At 45.1% G+C, this 20,679-nt stretch overlaps 1 protein-coding gene across 1 annotated transcript in view; it reads right to left on the bottom strand.

Moving 5' to 3' along the window:
• Positions 1 to 20,679, bottom strand: part of LOC137431904 (nck-associated protein 1) — a 343,894-nt gene that overhangs the window by 159,585 nt on the left and 163,630 nt on the right. Inside the window, exons 16-19 of the mRNA XM_068123738.2 lie at positions 17,020 to 17,165; positions 11,202 to 11,334; positions 2,021 to 2,140; positions 1,502 to 1,641 (exon numbers count right to left, since the gene is read on the bottom strand). Coding sequence (XP_067979839.1) covers positions 1,502 to 1,641; positions 2,021 to 2,140; positions 11,202 to 11,334; positions 17,020 to 17,165 — 539 coding nt within the window. The remainder of the gene's footprint in view (positions 1 to 1,501; positions 1,642 to 2,020; positions 2,141 to 11,201; positions 11,335 to 17,019; positions 17,166 to 20,679) is intronic.

The raw sequence follows: 20,679 nt of genomic DNA, 5'->3' as shown, positions 1-20,679 counted from the left end.
CGTTTGTGGGGGGTAGGGATACCTTCGTTCAGGTAGAATGTATATAGTAGTGTGCTCCGACTGTCGTGAAGAAGAAGAACCATCTGGATGTACCATAAGTGGGAAATTTGTATTAGACCGTGTGTCGGATTAAGCTCGTATATTCGTCCCTATCACGAGGGGTGGGGCATGTTAATTAGCTTAGGGATTATGGGTAAATTAATCCCCTGTGTTGTTGCCTCTGTAATTTATTCCTCTGTTCCTTATGACACTGCACTAGACACCTAGCCATAACCCCGCATTTAAACACCCTAATTAATAAAAACCACCGGAAACAATGCATGAAGCACTACCTCTGATTACCCCGACTTGGGAAGAGGACACAGGACGGGCAGTGATTGGTCCAGGGTTTGATTGACAGAAAGGACTAGTAAGAAGGAACAGGCCGATTGGTGAAGCAGGACAGATGACGTCAGAGCCGCGGGTACAAAATAGTTGGAGCAGCGGACATCTTTCTTCTCGTTCTGGATGCCATAGCGGCCAGTTGTGTGCCAACATCTTCTAGCCTTTTTCTGACTTTGGACCCGATCACGGACGGTTGTGTGGCGAGGTCTTGCTGGTGGCCGTGAGGAGGAAGAGCTTCGGCTTTCCAAGCAAGAATGGCGGGTGTACGAGCGCTGCTTGCTCGCTGCAGCGTGACGAGGCCAGGAGTAGGCAGACATACAGTGAGGCCGAACCCACGCGAACAAGCACACATTCCCGCCAAGGACTGAGACGATCTTTGGCAATTACTGACGAGACACCCCAGCCGATTTGAGCTAAGTCCCCACAATAGATCGCACACATTTATTTTCGTTCTTTTATATTTCCCTTTGTCTGTGTGCAGGTCTGTATGGAGGGTCCCTCAATTTAGAATTGTAGTTTTATCGTGCTTTCTTTGTTACCAGCATTTTCTTTAATAAACCTGTTTATTTTTGTACATTTTAAATCCGGTTCGTTTGAGTTTATTTATTGCAGGGTCGAGGACATCGGAGGATCAGTGAAGGTAAGCTCGTCGGCTCCCCCTGCCCATCCCCCCACTTGCCCCCACGTGTATCCTCCACTATAATTTTGACTGAACGCCTCACAGTTAAAGCTGGTTCAGCAATCCGTTTCCTCAGACGATTTAATCGCGAGGAACACGACAGTATGCATCATCAGCCTCGTGAACGTGCTTTCTCTGTAGAGACTTTGGTCATGTCAAATGTTTCTGCCCCAGAGATTTGTGGTTAAAGTGTGGAAAAAAGCGTCATCTAGGGCCTTCATGGTATGCCCCTTGATTCCCCAGGAAGGTTTGGTTGAGATTGGACGAGTAAAGACAGGACGCATCACGGTCAGACAGACACCAACTTTTCTACTAATCACTCCACCCTATCCTCAATTGCATCCCCCGAACCACACCGCATTGTTTGTTCAAGCCTTACTTGGTGATATCCTCAATTACATCCCCAGAACCACACCTCAGTGTTCGTTCAAGCCTTACTTGGTGATAATCTGGCGATCCTTACGCATACTCTCCACTCCCGGTCGCTCCTTCTCCAGCTCCCCTTTCTTCGTCATCATCTTCTTCGATTTCTTACTCGCTACCTGACTGATGGTCTTGGCGGAATGCTTTGGCAATAGCTGGTGAAATAAAGGTGGAAGTTTTACGAAGATCAACTTTCATATCAAAATATATCAAATGTTCGCAAATGTTCTCCAAGTCATAATTTTAACAGCATTCAAATATAATAATAATAATAATAATAATAATAATACCAATTTAATTTCTGATGATGTAAATATAATTATAATTATCAATATGTGATTTACAGATATTTTTTTCTTCAAATGTTTGCAACTTTAATCGAATGATCACATTGACTGTAGCTGTGCAAGTTGCTATGGTTTCACTTTTGTGCAATGCATCATTTGAAATAACATCAGAATCCGGTGTGGATGCGATTCATGAAACCCTAGTGTCCGGTGATGATGAGCTTCGGAGTCCAAGATCCATAAATACCTGATTGCTGAGGTTGCATTGCTCTGAGCAGATGTTGCCGATGAGGCTCCGCGTCTGCTTAGCTATTCCTTCCAGGAACGTGTTGCATATGGACAAACTTCTCTCACCAATGTGGTGCCGCTGTACGTGGGCAGGAAAATTGATTACACGTACAATTAGCACATAGTCGAACAAATATCGAACAAATAAAAGAATAAAACCAGTGGAGGAAAAAGGGAAATGTTTACACATAACACGAACAGAAAACAAGATTGACATCACTGTGGTCACAACCACATCAGGTAACGGGCCCATTGGGAAACGCGCGCATTTAATGCGCTATTAAAAGATTAACTCGACACCTCTTATCCATGTCATCCTCTCCACGTTTATATCAGAACAAGCGGAGTCATCACTCGGCCACGGATTGCTCAACCCCAACATGGGCCATTCAAAATTTACGTAAAGCTATCTTTTTTTTTTAGTAATTTGTGTAACGTAATGCTTAATTACCGTGCGTTTTGACGGGCTTGATTATACCTTATCATTAATCGACATGCGATTCGATTTTCTGGGTCCCTCATCGTGAGTAAAACTCGACCCAAACAAAGCCAATGGAAATCTGAGGGAACAAATCTGAGCAGTGTATCCGGTGTGGATGCGATTGTGGATGCGGGTGTGGATCCGGTAGCAGAGGCCTACAGGCCAAATGTGTTAGGCCTACCAGAAAACTAAAATTGCGGCCATATCATTTTATCTCGATGCTATGGTGGGTGGAGCCAAGCGACAGATGTGGTTGTGGTCTGGCAGCTGCCCGACCAATGGGTGCACGTTTCAAAAATCGACACCCACAACGACAACAGCAACGTGAAGCAATTGTATTGCTGAGACATGTCACAGGTAAAAAAAACATGGATAGTAGCAACATGACATTTTTATCAGTCACTTCTCATGAAGTTTTTACTTTGTGCTGCTGTAGCAATTCCACAATCAATGCCCAGCCACATTGCAAACAATCTTTATTTGCAAATGTTGCAGCCAAACATAAGGAATTAAACTTTTTTTATTCCAACACCTACAAAATAGGACTGTGGTGCCTGAAGCTCACCTGTATCAGGAGCAACAGTCACTCAAGCCCCCCACAGACACCCTCAGGTCAAAGATCAACTCAAGGTCAAACTCATAAAACCATCAAAATTCATCTGAAAAATCGTCAATTTTAATCCGATTCACCTGAAAATTACAGCAATTGCATAGTCCATCACTGAATTGGGAAAGCAACTATTTGAGGTCAAAAGGTCAAAGATCTACTCCAGGTCAAATTTATAAAACCAATTTTCATCTGAAAAATAATCAAATTTCATCTGATTGCCCAAAGCGTTGATTACAACCAACAATTTTAATCACAATTAAATGGATAATATTATGTAGCCATGGCAGCCTTTAGGGGGAGGGGGGTGGATTTTGCAAGAATCGTGCCATATTTATTTATTTTTTTGTATACAAGATCGAGGCTCTTGTAAGAGATAACACATTAATCACAAAAAAGCATAAACGGACACATAAAACATATGATAAAGGGAGCGGCAGACGAGATGGAGACCGGGGAATCACGCAAGCACAACAGTAGAGAACAGGGCCATCGGGACATCTGTGGGAGGGGGAGGGCTTGGGAGAGGAGGGGGAATGGGAATGGGGGAGGGGTCGGAGAGTTATAAAACACATGGACACTGCGAGGACTTCCAGGAAAGGAGTCGGCATTTCAAAAAAGTGGATTTGGGGTGAATTAACGGGGGTAGAAAAGATCAAGGTTTTGGATGGGGGAAGATAAGAGATGGTGGTGAACAGCTGTTTTAAAGACCTGGAGGGAGGAGTGCGATTGAAGAGGAGTGAGGGAGTTTTTTTTTTGTGTGTGTACAAGACGGCTAACACAAGGCTAACCCCCGCTCTAGCAGGGAAAATGGCCTTAAAATGCATGTTGTTGTTGTTGTTTTTGTGTACAAGATCGAGGCTCATGTAAGAGCTAAATCGAGTTTGTTCCAGAGGCGGGAGAAAAGAGAAATGAAAAAGTGAAGGTGAACAGAGAGTCTAGATTTTGGCAGATTCACGAGATGAGGGTTGCTGGCAGATCTTGTGCGACCTGAAGGAATATATGGGGGACAGAGCAGAGACAGAGCTGGGGGAGCAAGGCCGGAGAGTAGTAGGTAGAAGACAGAAAGACCACCAACCTGTCTGCGGTGAGTGAGTGAAAGGCCCTCGGAGTTAGCTTCATCGCGGGAGATTCCAATGATTCTGAACGCTTTGGTTTCAACAGCGTGAAACCGAGCTAGGTGTGAGGCAGGTGCACCAGCCCAGAGGGGAGAGCAGTACTCCATTGAGCTGCGGATGAAAGCCTTGTATGTGGTGAGGAGCTCAGGTGTGCCAAGGAAGGACTTCGCACGACGGAGGATGCCCAGTCAGCGACTGGCTTTGGAGACCAGCTTGGAAATGTGGTTTTCCCAGGAAAGATCCTGGCAGATAGTGAGACACAAAAGATTGAGAGACAGAACTTCTTGGAGAGGATTATTCAGAAAGTAAATGGGAGGGTTGTCCAGATGGTCTTTTTCGAGAGACATTGTGAGAGTGTGAGATTTGTCAGGATTGAAAGATATGTTCCACTTGTTTGCCCAGTCTGTGATTTTGTCCAGGTCTGCAGAGAGTGAGGAGGCTGCAGACTGCCGATCCGATGGATGAGGAATGGAGTGGCAGAGAGTGGATTCATCAGCAAAGAGATAGAGAGGATTTTCAAGAGAGTCAGAGAAATCATTGATGAAGACCAGAAATAGCACAGGGCCCAGAACACTACCTTGAGGAACTCCAGCCTGAACAGGAAGGGCAGATGAGAGAATTGCATTCAGGGCCACACGTTGATTGCAACCGGTGAGGAAGCCATGTGTGGAGGTTTCCATGGATACCATAGGAGGAGAGTTTGGTGAGCAGAGCGGGGTGCCAGACCGTATCGAAGGCACGTGATATGTCAAGGGAGACAGCTCTAATTTCCTGTTTGGCATTGAGGACCTCCATCCATTGTTGAGACAGCAGAAGCAGCATGTCCAGAGTAGAGTGATCAGGTCTGAATCCAAATTGATGATCGGAGATCAAGTCATTGGAGAAGAGGAAGGATTTGATATCCGAAGCAATGATGGATTCCATGACTTTGCTGATAATTGGTTTGTGCTCTGCACAACGTCTTTCTTGTTTGTCTGTTTGTCTGTATGTCAATCGCCCACAGGTCACAATTTTAATCCGATTTTCACGAAACCGCCAAATCGTATAGTTCGTCATAAGGAAGAAGCTTATTGATTTTGAGGTCACAATGTCAAGGTCACAAATTTGAGGTTTTGTTTGAGGTTTTGAGGTCACAAATTGAGTACCAGTTCACTGGTAATTCCCTGTTTGTCGTTAAAGGCGGCAAAAAGGGTTGGCGTCAGGAAGGGCATCCGGCCGTAAAACATTGCTTCAAATAGGGGACCGAAAAACAACAACAACCACAGTTCCCGAAAAAGGCCAACCCCCGCTTTGCAGGGAAAAATGGCCTCTAAAGGTGGTTTTTAATGTCAAGAGATAACATAGGCCAAAGGTCAACCACTTTTCTATAATTCCTAAAATCCTCAATTTTCATCCGATTGACTTGAAATTTGAAGAGGATTTACAAACAAGGTCAATTAATGCAACCACCAATTCTTTTTGAGGTCAACATCGACCAAAAGGTCAACATAGGCCAAATTTTGAAAATTGTGAATTTTAATCTGATTGACTTGAAATTTGAAGAGTATTTCCATATCAGGTCACTGAAGTCAACCTCACATTATTTTTAAGGTCAACCTTGGCTAAAAAGGTCAACATAGGCCAAAAGGTCAACAAAAGTGAAGTTTATAAAATCCAAAAGTGAAGTTTATAAAATCCAAGGTCAACAACTTATTTTCGGGATTGTGCAAGTATCATGCCATGCACAATGTATTTTGTGTTTGTGTGTTTGGTTGTGTGTCTGTGAAAAGGATATCTCAAAACATTGTAGATGGATTGGGATAAAATTTGGTGAAGAGGTTGGGAAGGTGACAAGGATGAAACGATTCGATTTTGGTTCTGGTCCGGATCCACATCCGGCCTATCAGTGGGATAAAAAACTTAAACTGTTCAGCCTTGAATTGGGGATGATATAAGATGGTGGTGATCAGCTGTCTTGAAGATCTGGGGGAAGAATGAGATTGAAGAGGATGCGGAAGTTGATTCCACAGGTGGGTAAAAAGAGCAACTAATGAGTGAAGGTGAGCAATGATCCTGCATTTAGGTAGTTTTATGAGAAGATCGAGGTAGTTTCACTTCCTATTCTTCTTCAAAATATAACATTCGATTTAAATATGTTGTTCCTTGATCATAAAATGGCGATCATAAACTGATAAGGACAGACGGACATGAACCAATAATTGCTTCACCCCACTTTTCGCTCCACGTGCATCATGACCTGCTTTGAGTTTTGTAGCGAACGTTGCTGTACTTTTTAATGCTATTATTCAAAAACAGAAGCCATAGGCAATAAAACTAAAGCTTAACAAACGAATACAGGCAGAAAAATGAAGCCACCCACACTGACAGAGCAAAAGCACATTGCCCAACTCAGATAAGTGTGAGCCTGCCACCGCCGTGGGTAGATCAGTGAGCCTGCTACCAGGAAGGTTAATTAACTCATGTGATCTCACGGACAAGAAGCCAGGTGCATCACAAACATTGTCCCGAAGAATTACTCATCTGGTGTGGAATGTGGAATGGAATGCGAGTGGAGATTATAATAATGCCAAACCAAAAGAAAGGTTAATGTGGAAGTTGAACTGCTGATATAATGTGTATGTACTTGATCTGATTTTTTTATTTTTCATTTCACATCTTTATACAGAAAGGAAAATACAATAATAAGTGTGAAATGTGAAAGTCCACTCTCAGGAGAGCCATACAACAATATCTGTCCAATCTCAAGAATGAACTTTCAAACATGCCTCCCTCCTCGAAAACTTGTTGGTGCCTCGTCAAGGCTGTCTCCGGTGTATGATCCCCCTTCCATCCCTCACCTCTCTGACTCCGCTCGTGAGAAGGGTGAATGCCTCAATTCTGTTTCCTTCCAAATATTGTGTCCCCAACCACTCATTCTCACTCACAGTACCCATCATTCCCTATCATACCCAACTGCTCCGAGACCCTTTGACTTTTGCATCTGAGAAGGTGAATACGTGAAGGTGCAGAAAATTGGTGCCTTAAGCTCCATCATTTAGTTGGCAGATGACAGTAAGGTGGCAGCGAGTAGCAACGATGAAAGTGATGCAACTGCCACTCAGACGACCACTGCAACATCCATTCAGAGCCATCATCACAGCGAGGATACCGCCACACCGGCGTACATCCCCCACGACATCCTACACTGTCCGAAGTTGGTTTCCCTGGCCACTCGACTCAGGCTGACACCGACACAATAGGCCAGCTACGCAAAGGCCATAAATGAGCCTTGTCCTGGTGGTGGGGTTGCTATCTTTATCAAAAATTCTCTTCCTCACTCTCCTTGCACTGCCCTCTCTCCACCCCACCCCCAGGAGTACCTCTGGCTACGGCTTCCTCTCCACTCCCACCTTTTGTTCATATGTGTTCTGTACCATCCTCCAAACAGTGATGCCTCCATTTGCATTCCACTGTCTGACAACATGGACCAACTTCTATCAACTCATCCAAACTCTCTCTTCCTCATATGTGGCGACTTCAACTGTCATCATGCCAGCTGGCTGGGTGTGGGTTCATCTCTCACCAGCCATGGCACCTCAGCAAAGGACTTCTGTGACTCATTGGGACTGACACAATCTGTCAATTTCACAACCCGGATCTCAGTCAATGGAGTACCTTCTCTTCTAGACTTGGTTATGACAAACTTCCCTGCAAATGTCTGCTGCTCTTCTTCTGCTCCAATCGGTTCTTCTGATCATGTGCTTGTTGAAGTGGAAATCTCTCTGGCCATTCTCACAGAGCCTCCTCAGCGTCGACGAGTCTGGCATTTCACTCAGGCCAATTGGCACGGTCTTCAAGCAGCCATCAATCATCTGGACTGGTCTCCCATCTCTACCGCCTCTGACATCAACTCTTCCTGGGAATTCTTCCAAAGCAAACTGCTCTCTCTCATGCACAGATTTATCCCATCTCGTCTTCAGTTGTCTTACCCTTCCTCCCTTCCATGGTACACTGAATCTTGTGGTGAGGCAGTTGCCCTGAAACAACTTGCCTTTGCCTCTTGGAAGGCTAATCCAACTGAAGGCAATCTCAGTTCCTTCCACCAAGCTCAGAACAAGTGTGTGTCTACCCTCAGGAGTGCCAGGACCCACTATCTCTCCACACTCAAGAATGAACTCTCAGACCTGTCTCCTTCCTCCAAATCCTGGTGGCGTCTCGTCAAATCCGTTTCTGGTGTTTGTTCCCCCTCCATCCCCTCCCTTATCTCAAATGGCTACACAGTTGACACTGCACGTGACAAAGCCGAATGCCTCAACTCTGTGTTTGCCTCAAAATCTTGTGTCCCAAACCCATCTCTCTCTGTTCCCACTTTACCCAGTCGAACCCAACTGCTCCTGGACTCTGTGTCCTTCTCTCCTGAAAAGGTGGAGAAGTTTTTATCAAACCTCGATTCTGATTCTGCAACTGGACCAGACGGCATCAGCCCACGGGTCCAAAAATCGAAAATCCTGCTCTGCCGCTCTATCTCACCCTCTCTCTGTTCTTTTCACCGTCTCTTTTGCTCAAGGTCATCTGCCAGCATCTTGGAAATCAGCAAACATTACCGCTTTACACAAAAAAGGTGCACGTGAACACAAACCAAAAAAGGTTACACAAAAAAAAAACAGATCCTTGCAACTACAGACCAATCAGCCTGCTCCCAATTATCAGCAAAGTCATGGAATCCATCATTGCTTCGGATATCAAATCCTTCCTCTTCTCCAATGGCTTGATCTCTGATCATCAATTTGGATTCAGACCAGGTCATTCTACTATGGACATGTTTCTTCTGCTGTCTCAACAATGGATGGAGGTCCTCAATGCCAAACAGGAAATCAGAGCTGTCTCCCTTGACATATCACGTGCCTTCGATACGGTCTGGCACCCCGCTCTGCTCACCAAACTCTCCTCCTTTGGTGTCCATGGAAATCTCCACGCATGGCTTGCGGACTTTCTCTCTGGTCGTAGTCAACATGTGGCCCTGAATGGATTTCTCTCATCTCCCCTTCCTGTTCAGGCTGGAGTTCCCCAAGGTAGTGTTCTGGGCCCTGTGCTATTTCTGGTCTTCATCAATGATCTCTCCGACTCTCTGGAAAATCCTCTCTATCTCTTTGCTGATGACTCCTCTCTGCCGCTCCATTCCTCATCCCTCAGATCGGCAGTCTGCAGCCTCCTCACTCTCTGCAGAACTGGACAAAATCACAGACTGGTCAATCAAGTGGAAAATGTCTTTCAATCCTGACAAATCTCACACTCTTACGATGTCTCTCCGAAAAGACCGACTGGAAAATCCTCCCATACACTTTCTCAACAATCCTCTCCAAGAAGTTGTGTCGCTCATGCTTTTGGGTCTCGCTATCTGCCATGATCTTTCTTGGGAAAACAACATTTCCAAGCTGGCCTCCAAAGCCAATCGCTGACTGGGCATCCTCCGTCGTGTGAAGTCCTTCCTTGGCACACCTGCGCTCCTCACCACATACAAGGCTTTCATCCGCAGCGCAATGGAATACTGTTCCCCCCACTGGGCCGGTGGTCCTGCCTCACACCTCGATCGGCTTCACGCTGTTGAAACCAAAGCTTTCAGAATCATTGGAATCTCCTGCGATGAAGCCAACTCCGAAGGCCTTTCACTTACTCACCGCAAGCAGGTTGGTGGTCTTTCTGTCTTCTACCGACTCCTCTCCGGCCTTGCTCCCCCAGCTCTCTCTGTGCTCTGTCCCCTAAGTATTCCTACAGGTCGCACAAGATCTGCCAGCAACCCTCTTATGGTTAAACTGCCAAAATCTAGGCTCTCTGCTCACCTTCACTCTTTCATTCCCCTTTTCTCCTGCCTCTGGAACAAACTCCCCCACTCCCTTCAATACCACTCCTCCCTCCAGGTCTTTAAAACAGCTGTTCACCACCATCTCTTATCTTCCCCCATCCAAAACCTTGATCTTTTCTACCCCCGCTAATTCACCCCAGATACACTTTTTTGAAATTGCAACTTCTTTCCTGGAAGTGCTTGCAGTGTCCATATGTTTTATATCTCTCCCACCTCCCCTCAAGCCCTCTCCCTCCCACATTTCTCTCGATGTCCCTGCTCTCAAATTTTGTGTTTGTGTCCTTCCCCCTCTCTCCCATCTTGTCTACCGCTCCCATCATTTTGTGTTTTATGTGTCGGTTTGACTTTTTGTGTGATTAATGTTCGCTCTTTTACGAGCCTCGATGTTGTATACAAAAAAAAAAAAAAAAAACTTATGAAGCTGCGGGAATACAGCCAATGTATCAGCTAGTCATGTTTTGAAGAAAGAATAATAAATAAATAAAATAAAATTTTTGGTTCATTGGTTACCAGATTATTCAATTTTCAAAAAACGTTTAACTTATTATTTTCCAATTTTGATCCCACTACCTTTTCGAGGCCATTTTGTAAAATTCGAAAAATTCCACATTTAGCCGAAGCAACATATTTGGCCAAAGGGTACCTGATTTTTCTACCCGATTCTGGTGGGGGTCTAAACAAAATTGAAAATCCGAAATATTTTACACAAACACTATGTAGGGCTAGTAGAAAAAAAGAAAAAAAAAGTATGACTAGGTCAATACTATTAAATATATATATATTTTAACGTGGAGTTAGATGCACCCAAACTACCACATTTTGAATGAAAAAAACGTCCTTGCCAAGAATGAAGAAGCATTCACAGGCCGCACCGCAGGGCAAACCCATGTTGTAGCATTATCGGTCACATTCCTGCTCATCAAAGCATCGTTGTTTATGAATGATTCGAATCTCAACAGCTGCCAATGCATCGTTAAATAAGTATCGCAGTCAAACTGCAGCAATCATGGAATGTGTTTGGTGCACATGATGTGCTTCGGTGAGCACGACGGTGACTCAGTACAGGTGGGCAGCAGCAAGTAGTGACCTCACCTCCTCAGGGCACAGCTCGTGGGTGCAGCTCATGAAGTGCGAGCAGATAAGCGGAAATGTGATGGAGAAGCGAGACTGAGAGGGGAGCTCCAAGCATTGCTGAAACATCTTTTCAAAAGCTTGATTGTAAAAACTGAAAATGTATAAATGAAAAAGCTGAGAATTTAGGAAGGAGAATGTCATCAACTGAGGAAGATATACAAATGCAATTTTGGCAGAAGTGATGGTTCTTTGCTCCAACAAACAACAAATATCTCAAATTCAAATAATCAAAACTACCCAAGCCCAGTAGATTATACCAAATATTACAGTTGGAAATCAAAAACAAATTCTCTGCAAAAAGTTAAATGACAAGACTAAACTTTGTAAAACAAATAATGTTATAATATTAAGGTTTTATCCACAGTTATGTACATTCTACATTATGTACATTCTACATCCACAGTTATGTACATTCTACATTCTACATTCTACATTTGACAAATCTACAATCAAAGACCTGGCGATGGGTTACCTGGAGACTGGTGCACCTTAGATCAGTCCAGACAGGATCTCCCTAGAGTCTAGACAGATATCTTTGCACCACATCTGCATAACATACAACTTAATAATGTCATATATCTGTTGGAAGTAATAAAATGGTCCACAAATATTGTGCTGCAAATGGAAAATTGTGCTTCAACATTTGTTTTCTTCTCTTCTTGGAAATATACAAAGTAAATCTACAATTCTCCAAACACAAGATTTCCATCGATGATTAAACAAAAAAAATTGCAGTAAATCTCTGAATCTCGAATTCAGTGAAACTGCTTCTGGACACCAGAGTGCGTGTTACATGTAAAAGCATAGAGGGTTAGTTGTACGATTGTGTTTGTCGTATCAGCCGTTACAAGGCCAACAATAGCAGGAAACTTGATGTCCTGAGTGAGTGCTTACATATTAAACAAGGACACACAGTTGTCACCAATATATATATTGTAACGGTTTTGAGAAGTGTAACGGTTTTTTTGAGAAGTGTAACAATTTTGGAGGAAGTGTAACGAATGTGAAAACGTTACAATGTGAACGTTACAAAAGTATGGTAACACCCTGTTAATGTAAATAATGGTCGCAGCCGTCCTCCTAGTTAATTCCATGAAACTTACACGTAGGTCACGATATATCTTTTTAAATAGTGTATTTCCTTATTCTATGTAGGCTAAATATGTGTTTCCCACTAGATTGACTTTGCATTGTATCAAACAAAATAAGCATAGGCCCTTGCAATTTCCCCAAACATCTCCGCTCTCCAAAGTTCCTTTAAAAAGGGTGCGAGTTGTGTTCAATCCCGCAAGCCACCATTGCCCATGTGCTAATCTCGGAGAAGAAAGGCGTGTCTCCACCTCGTCATAGAGGGGAGGAGTGAGCCAGAGGGTCGCATGGCCAATCAGCACCGCGGTGAGCGACCCGGTAGGCGTGCCCTCGCAGCCGGCGGCTTGATTCTGCCCCGAGTTATAAAAGCGACTGTAAGGGACTGCTTTAAGAGATGACCTGGGAGATGAGCGAAGAGGCGCCACCAAGAGGAGCGGTGAGATGCGAAACGCTCCAAGCCAAAGAGGAGAGGTACTCGGAAAGGGAACCAGCTTTGGAGAGACGCGCTGAAAAGAGGGAGACGGCTCCACCAGGAGAGGAGCAGGTGTGCCGAGCCAGCGCGTGACGTCTACAGCAGCGGATACGCGACGGAGGGTTTTCCCGCCAAAACCGCGAGGAATTGAGAGCTGCTGCCTCCGACCTTGCCTCCCTCTCAAGCAATCCACCTCAAGCCCTACCTGCCTGCAATATCCCCTGTGTAAGTGTGAACGTCCTGTCCTACTCGTTGTCTTGGGATTAAGTAAATTGAATAGAATAAGTTAACGATTCGCTGTGTGACTGCTTTTTCCATCCATTGCTTGTAAATAATTTTGGTCGTTCTTTCTTTTTGCTTGTGTGTGTATAATAAATCTGTTCTTCCTCCGTACTCTGTCTTTTTCTCTTTTCCTTCTCTTTCGGTCGCTTTAGAGGTTTCCCGATTGAATATCTGCGGTGCGATCTGGTCAACGTCGGGTGGAATCGGGCTAATCGGGGAGTAACTGTTCGGACGCGGTAATACACCACCGCTCGGTCAATATAACATCTAAAACCGCGTCTGTAACAATATACACACACACACACACACACACACACACACACACACACACACACATCAAGTATGTGGACACCCGAACATCAAACATCTCATTCCAAAATCATGGGCATTAATATGGAGTTGGTCCCCCCCTTTGCTGCTATAACAACCTCCACTCTTCTCGGAAGGCTTTCCACTAGATGTTGGAACATTGCTGTGGGGATTTGCTTCCATTCAGCCACAAGAGCATTAATGAGGTTGGGCACAGATGTTGGGTGATTAGTCCTGGCTCGCAGTTGGCATTCCAATTCATCCCAAAAGTGTTTGATGGGGTTGGGGTCAGGGCTCTGTGCAGGCCAGTCAAATTCTTCCACACCGATCTCGACAAACCATTTCTGTATGGACCTCGATTTGTGCACGGGGGCATTGTCATGCTTAAACAGGAAAGGGCCTTCCCCACACTGTTGCCACAAAGTTGGAAGCACACAATCATCTAGAATGTCATTGTATGCTGTATCATTAAGATTTCCCTTCACTCAAACTAAGGGGCCCAGCCTGAACCATGAAAAACAGCCCCAGACCATTATTCCTCCTCCACCAAACTTTACAGTTGGTACTATGCATTCTGGCAGGTAGCGTTCTCCTGGCATCCGCCAAACCCAGTTTTGTCCGTCGGACTGCCAGATGGTGAAGCGTGATTCATCACTCCAGAGAACGCATTTCCACTGCTCCAGAGTCCAATGGCAGCGATCTTTACACCACTCCAGCCGACGACTGGCATTGCGCACAGTGATCTTCGGCTTGTGTGCGGCAGCTCGGCCATGGAAACCCATTTTATGAAGCTCCGGACATACAGTTGTTGTGCTGACGTTGCTTCCAGAGGCAGTTTGAAAAACGGTAGTGAGTGTTGCAACCGAGGACGGACGATTTTTACGCGCTACGCGCTTCATCACCCGGCGGTCCCGTTCTGTGAGCTTGTGTGGCGTACCACTTTGCGGCTGAGCTGTTGTTGCTCCTTGAGGTTTCCACTTCACAATGACAGCACTTACAGTTGATTGGGGAAGCTCTTGCAGGGCAGAAATTTGAAGAACTGACTTATTGGAAAGGTGGCATCGTATGACGTTGCCACGGTGAAAGTCACTGAGCTCTTCAGTACGACCAATTCTACTGCCAATATTTGTCTATGGAGATTGCATGGCTGTGTGCTTAATTATATATACCTTTCAGCAATGGGTGTGGCTGAAACAGCCGAATCCACTAATTAGAAGGGGTGTCCGCATACTTTTGGTCATGTAGTGTATATATATTGTTGCGGATCTCCCGAAGCCCGTTCCTGTTACAGAGGGGGGAATAACCCCCTTTTTCCCCCTGGGTCTTTGGGTCCGCGAGACCGAATCGCCACTTCCGGGCAAACGTGAAAAAGGGTTTCGGGACAAATTCGCACATCCCTTTGGTACCCACGCTGCCACGAAAGCGGGGATCAAGCCTCGCACGAGCCACGCTTAATAGAGTACGCCCGAGCATAATGTGTATCACGTGACTCATGCTGTTACTTTTATTGGAACCCGATTCGAGCGGTTTTATTCGTACCATGCGAAGCCAATGGATGGAAGGGACAGGACGGTCAAATCAGAGGAAGAACAGAATTTATTTACACTATTATGTAGAATGAATCAGGATGAAGGCAAGGGGGACACAGAGCAGAGCTTAACCAGTTTAACTTATCCCCAAACAAAGGGGCCCACTCACACACACGGGGAGATGGAGGAAGAGAAGTTCGCGCGCCAAACGCGCCTTGCTGCCGGTCGCTCCCAGACAGCTCGCTCATGGTGTAGCCCTCTGGCGGTCACGGCACGTATGTAGGAGAAATGCAGGCAGGAGGAAATCGCGCGTCTGTGGCCCAGCGTGGGTCGTCCTCCCGAGCGCGCGATTAATACAGCGCACAGCGCAGGGCACGGGGAAAGTTCGTGTACAATCGGCAATTCAATTCGTTCGTCCTGCAGCTCCAATCGCGTTCTCAAGCTCAACCCAACTCACTCTCACGGGGAACTGTAAATCATCTCACAGGGAACTGTAACTTGCACACGACTCTGACCGACCTGACTCTTTCTCAATTGCCGTCTGAGAACTGAGGTGGGGGGCTCGGAGCAGGGTTATATGGCCCCGCCCCGGCCCGACTTGAATGTTCCAAACCCCGCCTCTGGTCGTCGTGGTTAGCCACTCCCCTTGAACCCTGATTGGCGGCTCGTGCTTACCGACCACTCCTCCTGCCCCGCCTCCCTTCGGCCTCGGTAGACTTGTTCAGGCCTGCCGCGTGGCCTTTCAGTGCCAAACCAAAAGCACCAAAGCAAAGCGCCAAAAGAACACCCAAGCTCACTGGCTTACTCAACGCAAAACTAAACACAGGAAAGGACTACGCTTACATTTTCTAAGAAATAACTGAACTATCGCGAGGCTTCATGTTGTGGTGCAACTAACTAAGAGGGGGAATTAACCTTTATTCCAAAACCGCAACACTATATATATATATATATATATATATATACATACAGTACATACCAACACCACAATAATTAATTGATCATTGCGCTGAAGCTTCTTAAAGTAGCTGCAAGTAGTTGGCTTTTAGGGAATCACTTCCAGAACATTGTATTGATATGTTTTGAGGCCCTGCATGTGAATACAAAAATAATCTATTTGGACAGTTTCAAATTTTGTTTGCTAAAATAATGTATTACCAGTTCCATTTGCAGTGACATTCCATTTGCAGTGATGAGTTTCAAAAATTCAAAATTTCCTTATGGTCAGCCTTACAGACTTTCATATTGTAGACTGTAGAATGTATAATGGCACGTGCGGCCTTGTGTCCAGTATGAATGCTGGCTCTTGTCTGCTTACCACAAAACCTATTTTTTTACAAAGAGAAAACCTTTGGACCAGCAATCAGAATGCATTGCAAGTTCCCACATGGGTCGAGTAAAAGGTTGACCACATTGTAATATTTGAAAATCCTGCTACAAATGCATCGCGAACAGCGAACCTCCAACAGGAGAGCATATAACATATATCATGAGTATAAAAACACTTCATTCAGTCAACAATCAAAGACCCAAAGTGAATAATTATGCAAGTTTTTTGTACAATACAAAAATTATTCCACATTCCGAAATTCCATTTGTAAATGTGAATATCAAATGTACAACTAAGTAGAGAGCATGTGAATACCAAATGTACAACTGAGTAGAGAGAATGTGAACACCAAATGTACAACTGAGTAGAGAGAATGTGAATACCAAATGTACAACTGAGTAGCGAGAATGTGAACACCAAATGTACAACTGAGTAGAGAGAATGTGAATACCAAATGTACAACTAAGTAGAGAGAATGTGAATACCAAATGTACAACTGAGTAGAGAGAATGTGAATACCAAATGTACAACTAAGTAGAGAGAATGTGAATACCAAATGTACAACTAAGTAGAGAGAATGTGAATATCAAATGTACAACTAAGTAGAGAGAATGTGAACACCAAATGTACAACTGAGTAGAGAGAATGTGAATACCAAATGTACAACTGAGTAGAGAGAATGTGAATACCAAATGTACAACTGAGTAGAGAGAATGTGAATACCAAATGTACAACTGTGTGCACAAAGAAAAGGGCAATGCGCACCAGAAAACCGAGAGGCTTGATGTCTCCACCAGCAGGTCATCCAGGGCGTCGACCATACGGCTGTGGAACACGATGGTGTTCATTAGCTTGCCAAGATCTCTGTGGTCCTTCAGCTGCAGAGTGGCCTTCGACACGCTCGTGTAAGCCTTTTCGTTCATTTGTAAAAGGAACAGGTAGCAAGAGTGATATTATTCGAATAATTAAAAATCAACTAGAACGCCACTCAGTAGGGTGCATACTCCCGCCGTGTGTTTAGTTGGAATAATACGTTTTGTTTAACATCTCCTCTCCCCAAAACAATAAATGAAAAAGAAAGTAGGCCCTAACTGTCAGATCATTAATTTTGATATATCTCGGAATTAGAGGAGAAAAACATCATTTAAGAATAAGAATAAAAGCTTTAATGCAGTAAAACAGAAAAAATCTTTCCCAAAAAATTTTCCAAAATAAATTCCTGGATCCGGAATAATATCCTGAGCTTCGCCAAAAACTAATCAATTCTTCCTTATCCCAAGGGCAATCATCTCACCAACTTTCATCCAAATCCGTTCAGAACTTTTCCAGATATCTTGTTCACAAACACACGAACATACGAACATAAGAACACACACACACGGACGGACACGATCGAATGCGTTACTCCCTTGCGGGAGTAATAAACCTGAAAATCGCAGAGCCAGAACCAGAATTATTTATTTGGTCTGGGAAGCCCATGCGAGGTTTCTTCTTCTTCAGCCTCTCACAACCCTGGGTGAATATGCGATCTTTTTTTTAAAAGTTGGAATTTTGCCAAATCTGTTTTATTCGTTTGTTAATATACCTCTGCCATTGACAAATCTGGAACTAAGTCTTTATAAGTTCATCAAATACTGACACCGCGAATGACATTCGCTGAGCTCAATGTTCATAATCATATCTCTTCTGAGGTTAAAAAAAAAAAAAAAAACAGTTTTAAAGCATTATACGTATCAAACGATACATTTTATTAAACGTGGAAACCTAATACACACTTTGGTGGTTTTAAAATGACAGAATATGTCTTTATTAGAAAAAAAAATGAACATTGAAGACGACGCTGCTAAAAAAAATACACCGCTCTAACGCATAACTAGTCAGGGTCACTATGTTTTTTCGTTCAAAATTTTGGTAGATTAGCAAAACTATTCATTTTTGGAATATTCAGAGCATGAGGAATCCAAAAATTCATGTTTACATTTGCGTAGACACCTTTGCGAAAATGACACTCAGGACAGTGATGAAGATCTGTAAAAGCATATTCCTGAACGGTATAGACCTCGTAGATCCTGTGTATAGGACTTATAGTTCAATCTGATACTACCGAAAACTTCCTATAACAACCTATAACTTCAAAGGACTTGCAATATCATGTATTATGTAATACAGTTATATCACAAATATAAAGACAATGGTTTTCAATTACCTTTGTTTGTTGCTTTTCTATAATCCTGAGCACTATTTTGAGGCCTTTATTGGATTCCTTGACCCAGAAAACATAGGATTAGCATATTTAATTAAGTCTCTAGGTTGACTAGAAGCCGAGATAGCGCAAAATATGTATTTTATGACGGCCATTTTCAAAATCCAAAATGGCGGCCATGCAGGTGTCTGTGCAAATGCCAACATTGATTTTCAGATTCTCCATGCTCTGAATATTCCAAAAATGTACAGGTTTGCTAATCTCAAAATTTTGAAAGAAATTATATTTGTTAACATCGTAAACCTGACTATCTTCATCACTGTCCTGAGTGTCATTTTCGCAAAGGTGTCTACGCAAATGTAAACATTAATTTTTGGATTGCTCATGCTCTGAATATTCCAAAAATGTATAGTTTTGCTAATCTACCAAAATTTTGAACGAAATTATATTTGTTAACATAGTGAACCTGACTAAACCACGAGTTTAAACTACATTTACAACAAATATGAAAACTATTTTCATATCTCAATGTTAAATATAAAATATATAGAAGATAATGTTAAAAAAAAATGAGCCCTATCTTCCAATGGTAAAAAAATCCTTTAAAAAATTCCTGGATCGGGAATAATATCCTGAGCTTCACCAAAAACTAATCAATTCTTCCTTATCCCAAGGGCAATCATCCCACCAACTTTCATCCAAATCCGTCCAGAACTTTTCCAAATATCTTGTTCACAAACACACACACACACACACACACACACACACACACGATCGAATGCATTACTCCCTGGCGGGAGTAAATATTGAAGCAGAATGGTATGTATCATGTGTGTGTTTTATAGAATCTAAATGTTTTACAATGATAATGTGTTGAGAATGACATTCCTGGTATTGTAGTCATTAAACAAAAGTAATCGAGATAAAATTTCAATACAATAATACATTGAAGTATGGTGCTGCGCAAACACAACTTGCTTGCCAAAGAGGTAGGCCACAACGCGTTTGTTAAAACAAAAGTCTTTATTTTGAAAGCTCGAAATGCAGCACTGAGCGGGCTCGAGCATAGAGCCAGCATATATGTGCCGAGGCCACGCCTAATCCCCGGGCGTGGCAGATCGGTCGAAGGGCGGGGCATGTGCCATCGGTCCCCGCCCGGGCTCTCGCGCCACCCACTGGTGCGCGGAATTATTGCCCCTTGTGCCCGCCACACGTGCCCCCCCCCCCCCCGAATTCCCGTGCACCTGAAGGGTGAATTTGCGGGGAAGCCGGATGACCCGGCCGAAACGCCCCCTGGCGATGGGTGCAGGGCTGGGGGGTAGCAGGCCGGCGGGGCTGGGGGGTGCCGGGGGTCCGACCGCCGGGGGGCGGCCTCGACGCGGAGGCAGAGCTGCTGGCGGGGCTGCCGGGGGTCCGACCGCCGGGGGGCGGCCTCGACGCAGAGGCAGAGCTGCTGGTGGGGGGTGGTCCGGATCGAGGTGGGCCGGCTTGAGGCGGTCCACGGAAATGCGATCCGGGGCACCGCCGATGTCGACCGTGAAAAATTTGTCCCCGGTCTCCAGCACGCGGAAAGGCCCGTCGTACGGGGGCCGTAGCGGTGCCCGGTGGGCGTCGTGCCGGATGAACACGTACTTTGCCGTGCGAAGCTCCGGGGCGACGTGGGAAGGCGGGCAACGGTGGTGTGCCGTTGGCACCGGGGCGAACCTCCGGGCGGTCTCCTGAAGGGCGGAGCGCTGTTGCGCCGCGGACCAAGGAGCCGTGGAGTCGGGGATAAATTCACCCGGTACCCGCAGTGGTTGCCCGAAGACCAGCTCTGCCGAGGACGCGCACAGATCGTCCTTGGGCGCCGTGCTGAGGCCCAGCAGGACCCAGGGGAGTCTGTCGACCCAGCCGCCGTCGCAGAGGCTGGCCCGGAGCGCGGCCTTCATGGAGCGATGAAAGCGCTCGTGCAGGCCATTGGCCTGGGGGTGGTAGGCCGTTGTGCGGTGTAGTTTCACCCCGAGCCCTTGCGCCACCGCGGACCAGAGCTCCGAGGTGAACTGGGGGCCGCGGTCAGACGAGATGTCCGAGGGGGCACCAAACCGGGCAACCCAAGTGGCAATAAAGGCTTGTGCCACCTCAGCCGCGGACATCGCCGCCAATGGGACAGCCTCCGGCCACCGTGTGGTGCGGTCGACCATGGTGAGGAGGTGGGTGAACCCTCGCGAGGGAGGCAGAGGTCC

This window comes from Myxine glutinosa, chromosome 7, assembly GCF_964187855.1.
Source record: "Myxine glutinosa chromosome 7, kmMyxGlut1.1, whole genome shotgun sequence".
Taxonomy (NCBI): domain Eukaryota; kingdom Metazoa; phylum Chordata; class Myxini; order Myxiniformes; family Myxinidae; genus Myxine; species Myxine glutinosa.
Note: the sequence above shows the minus strand (reverse complement) of the source record. Positions and strands in the feature narration are given on the sequence as shown.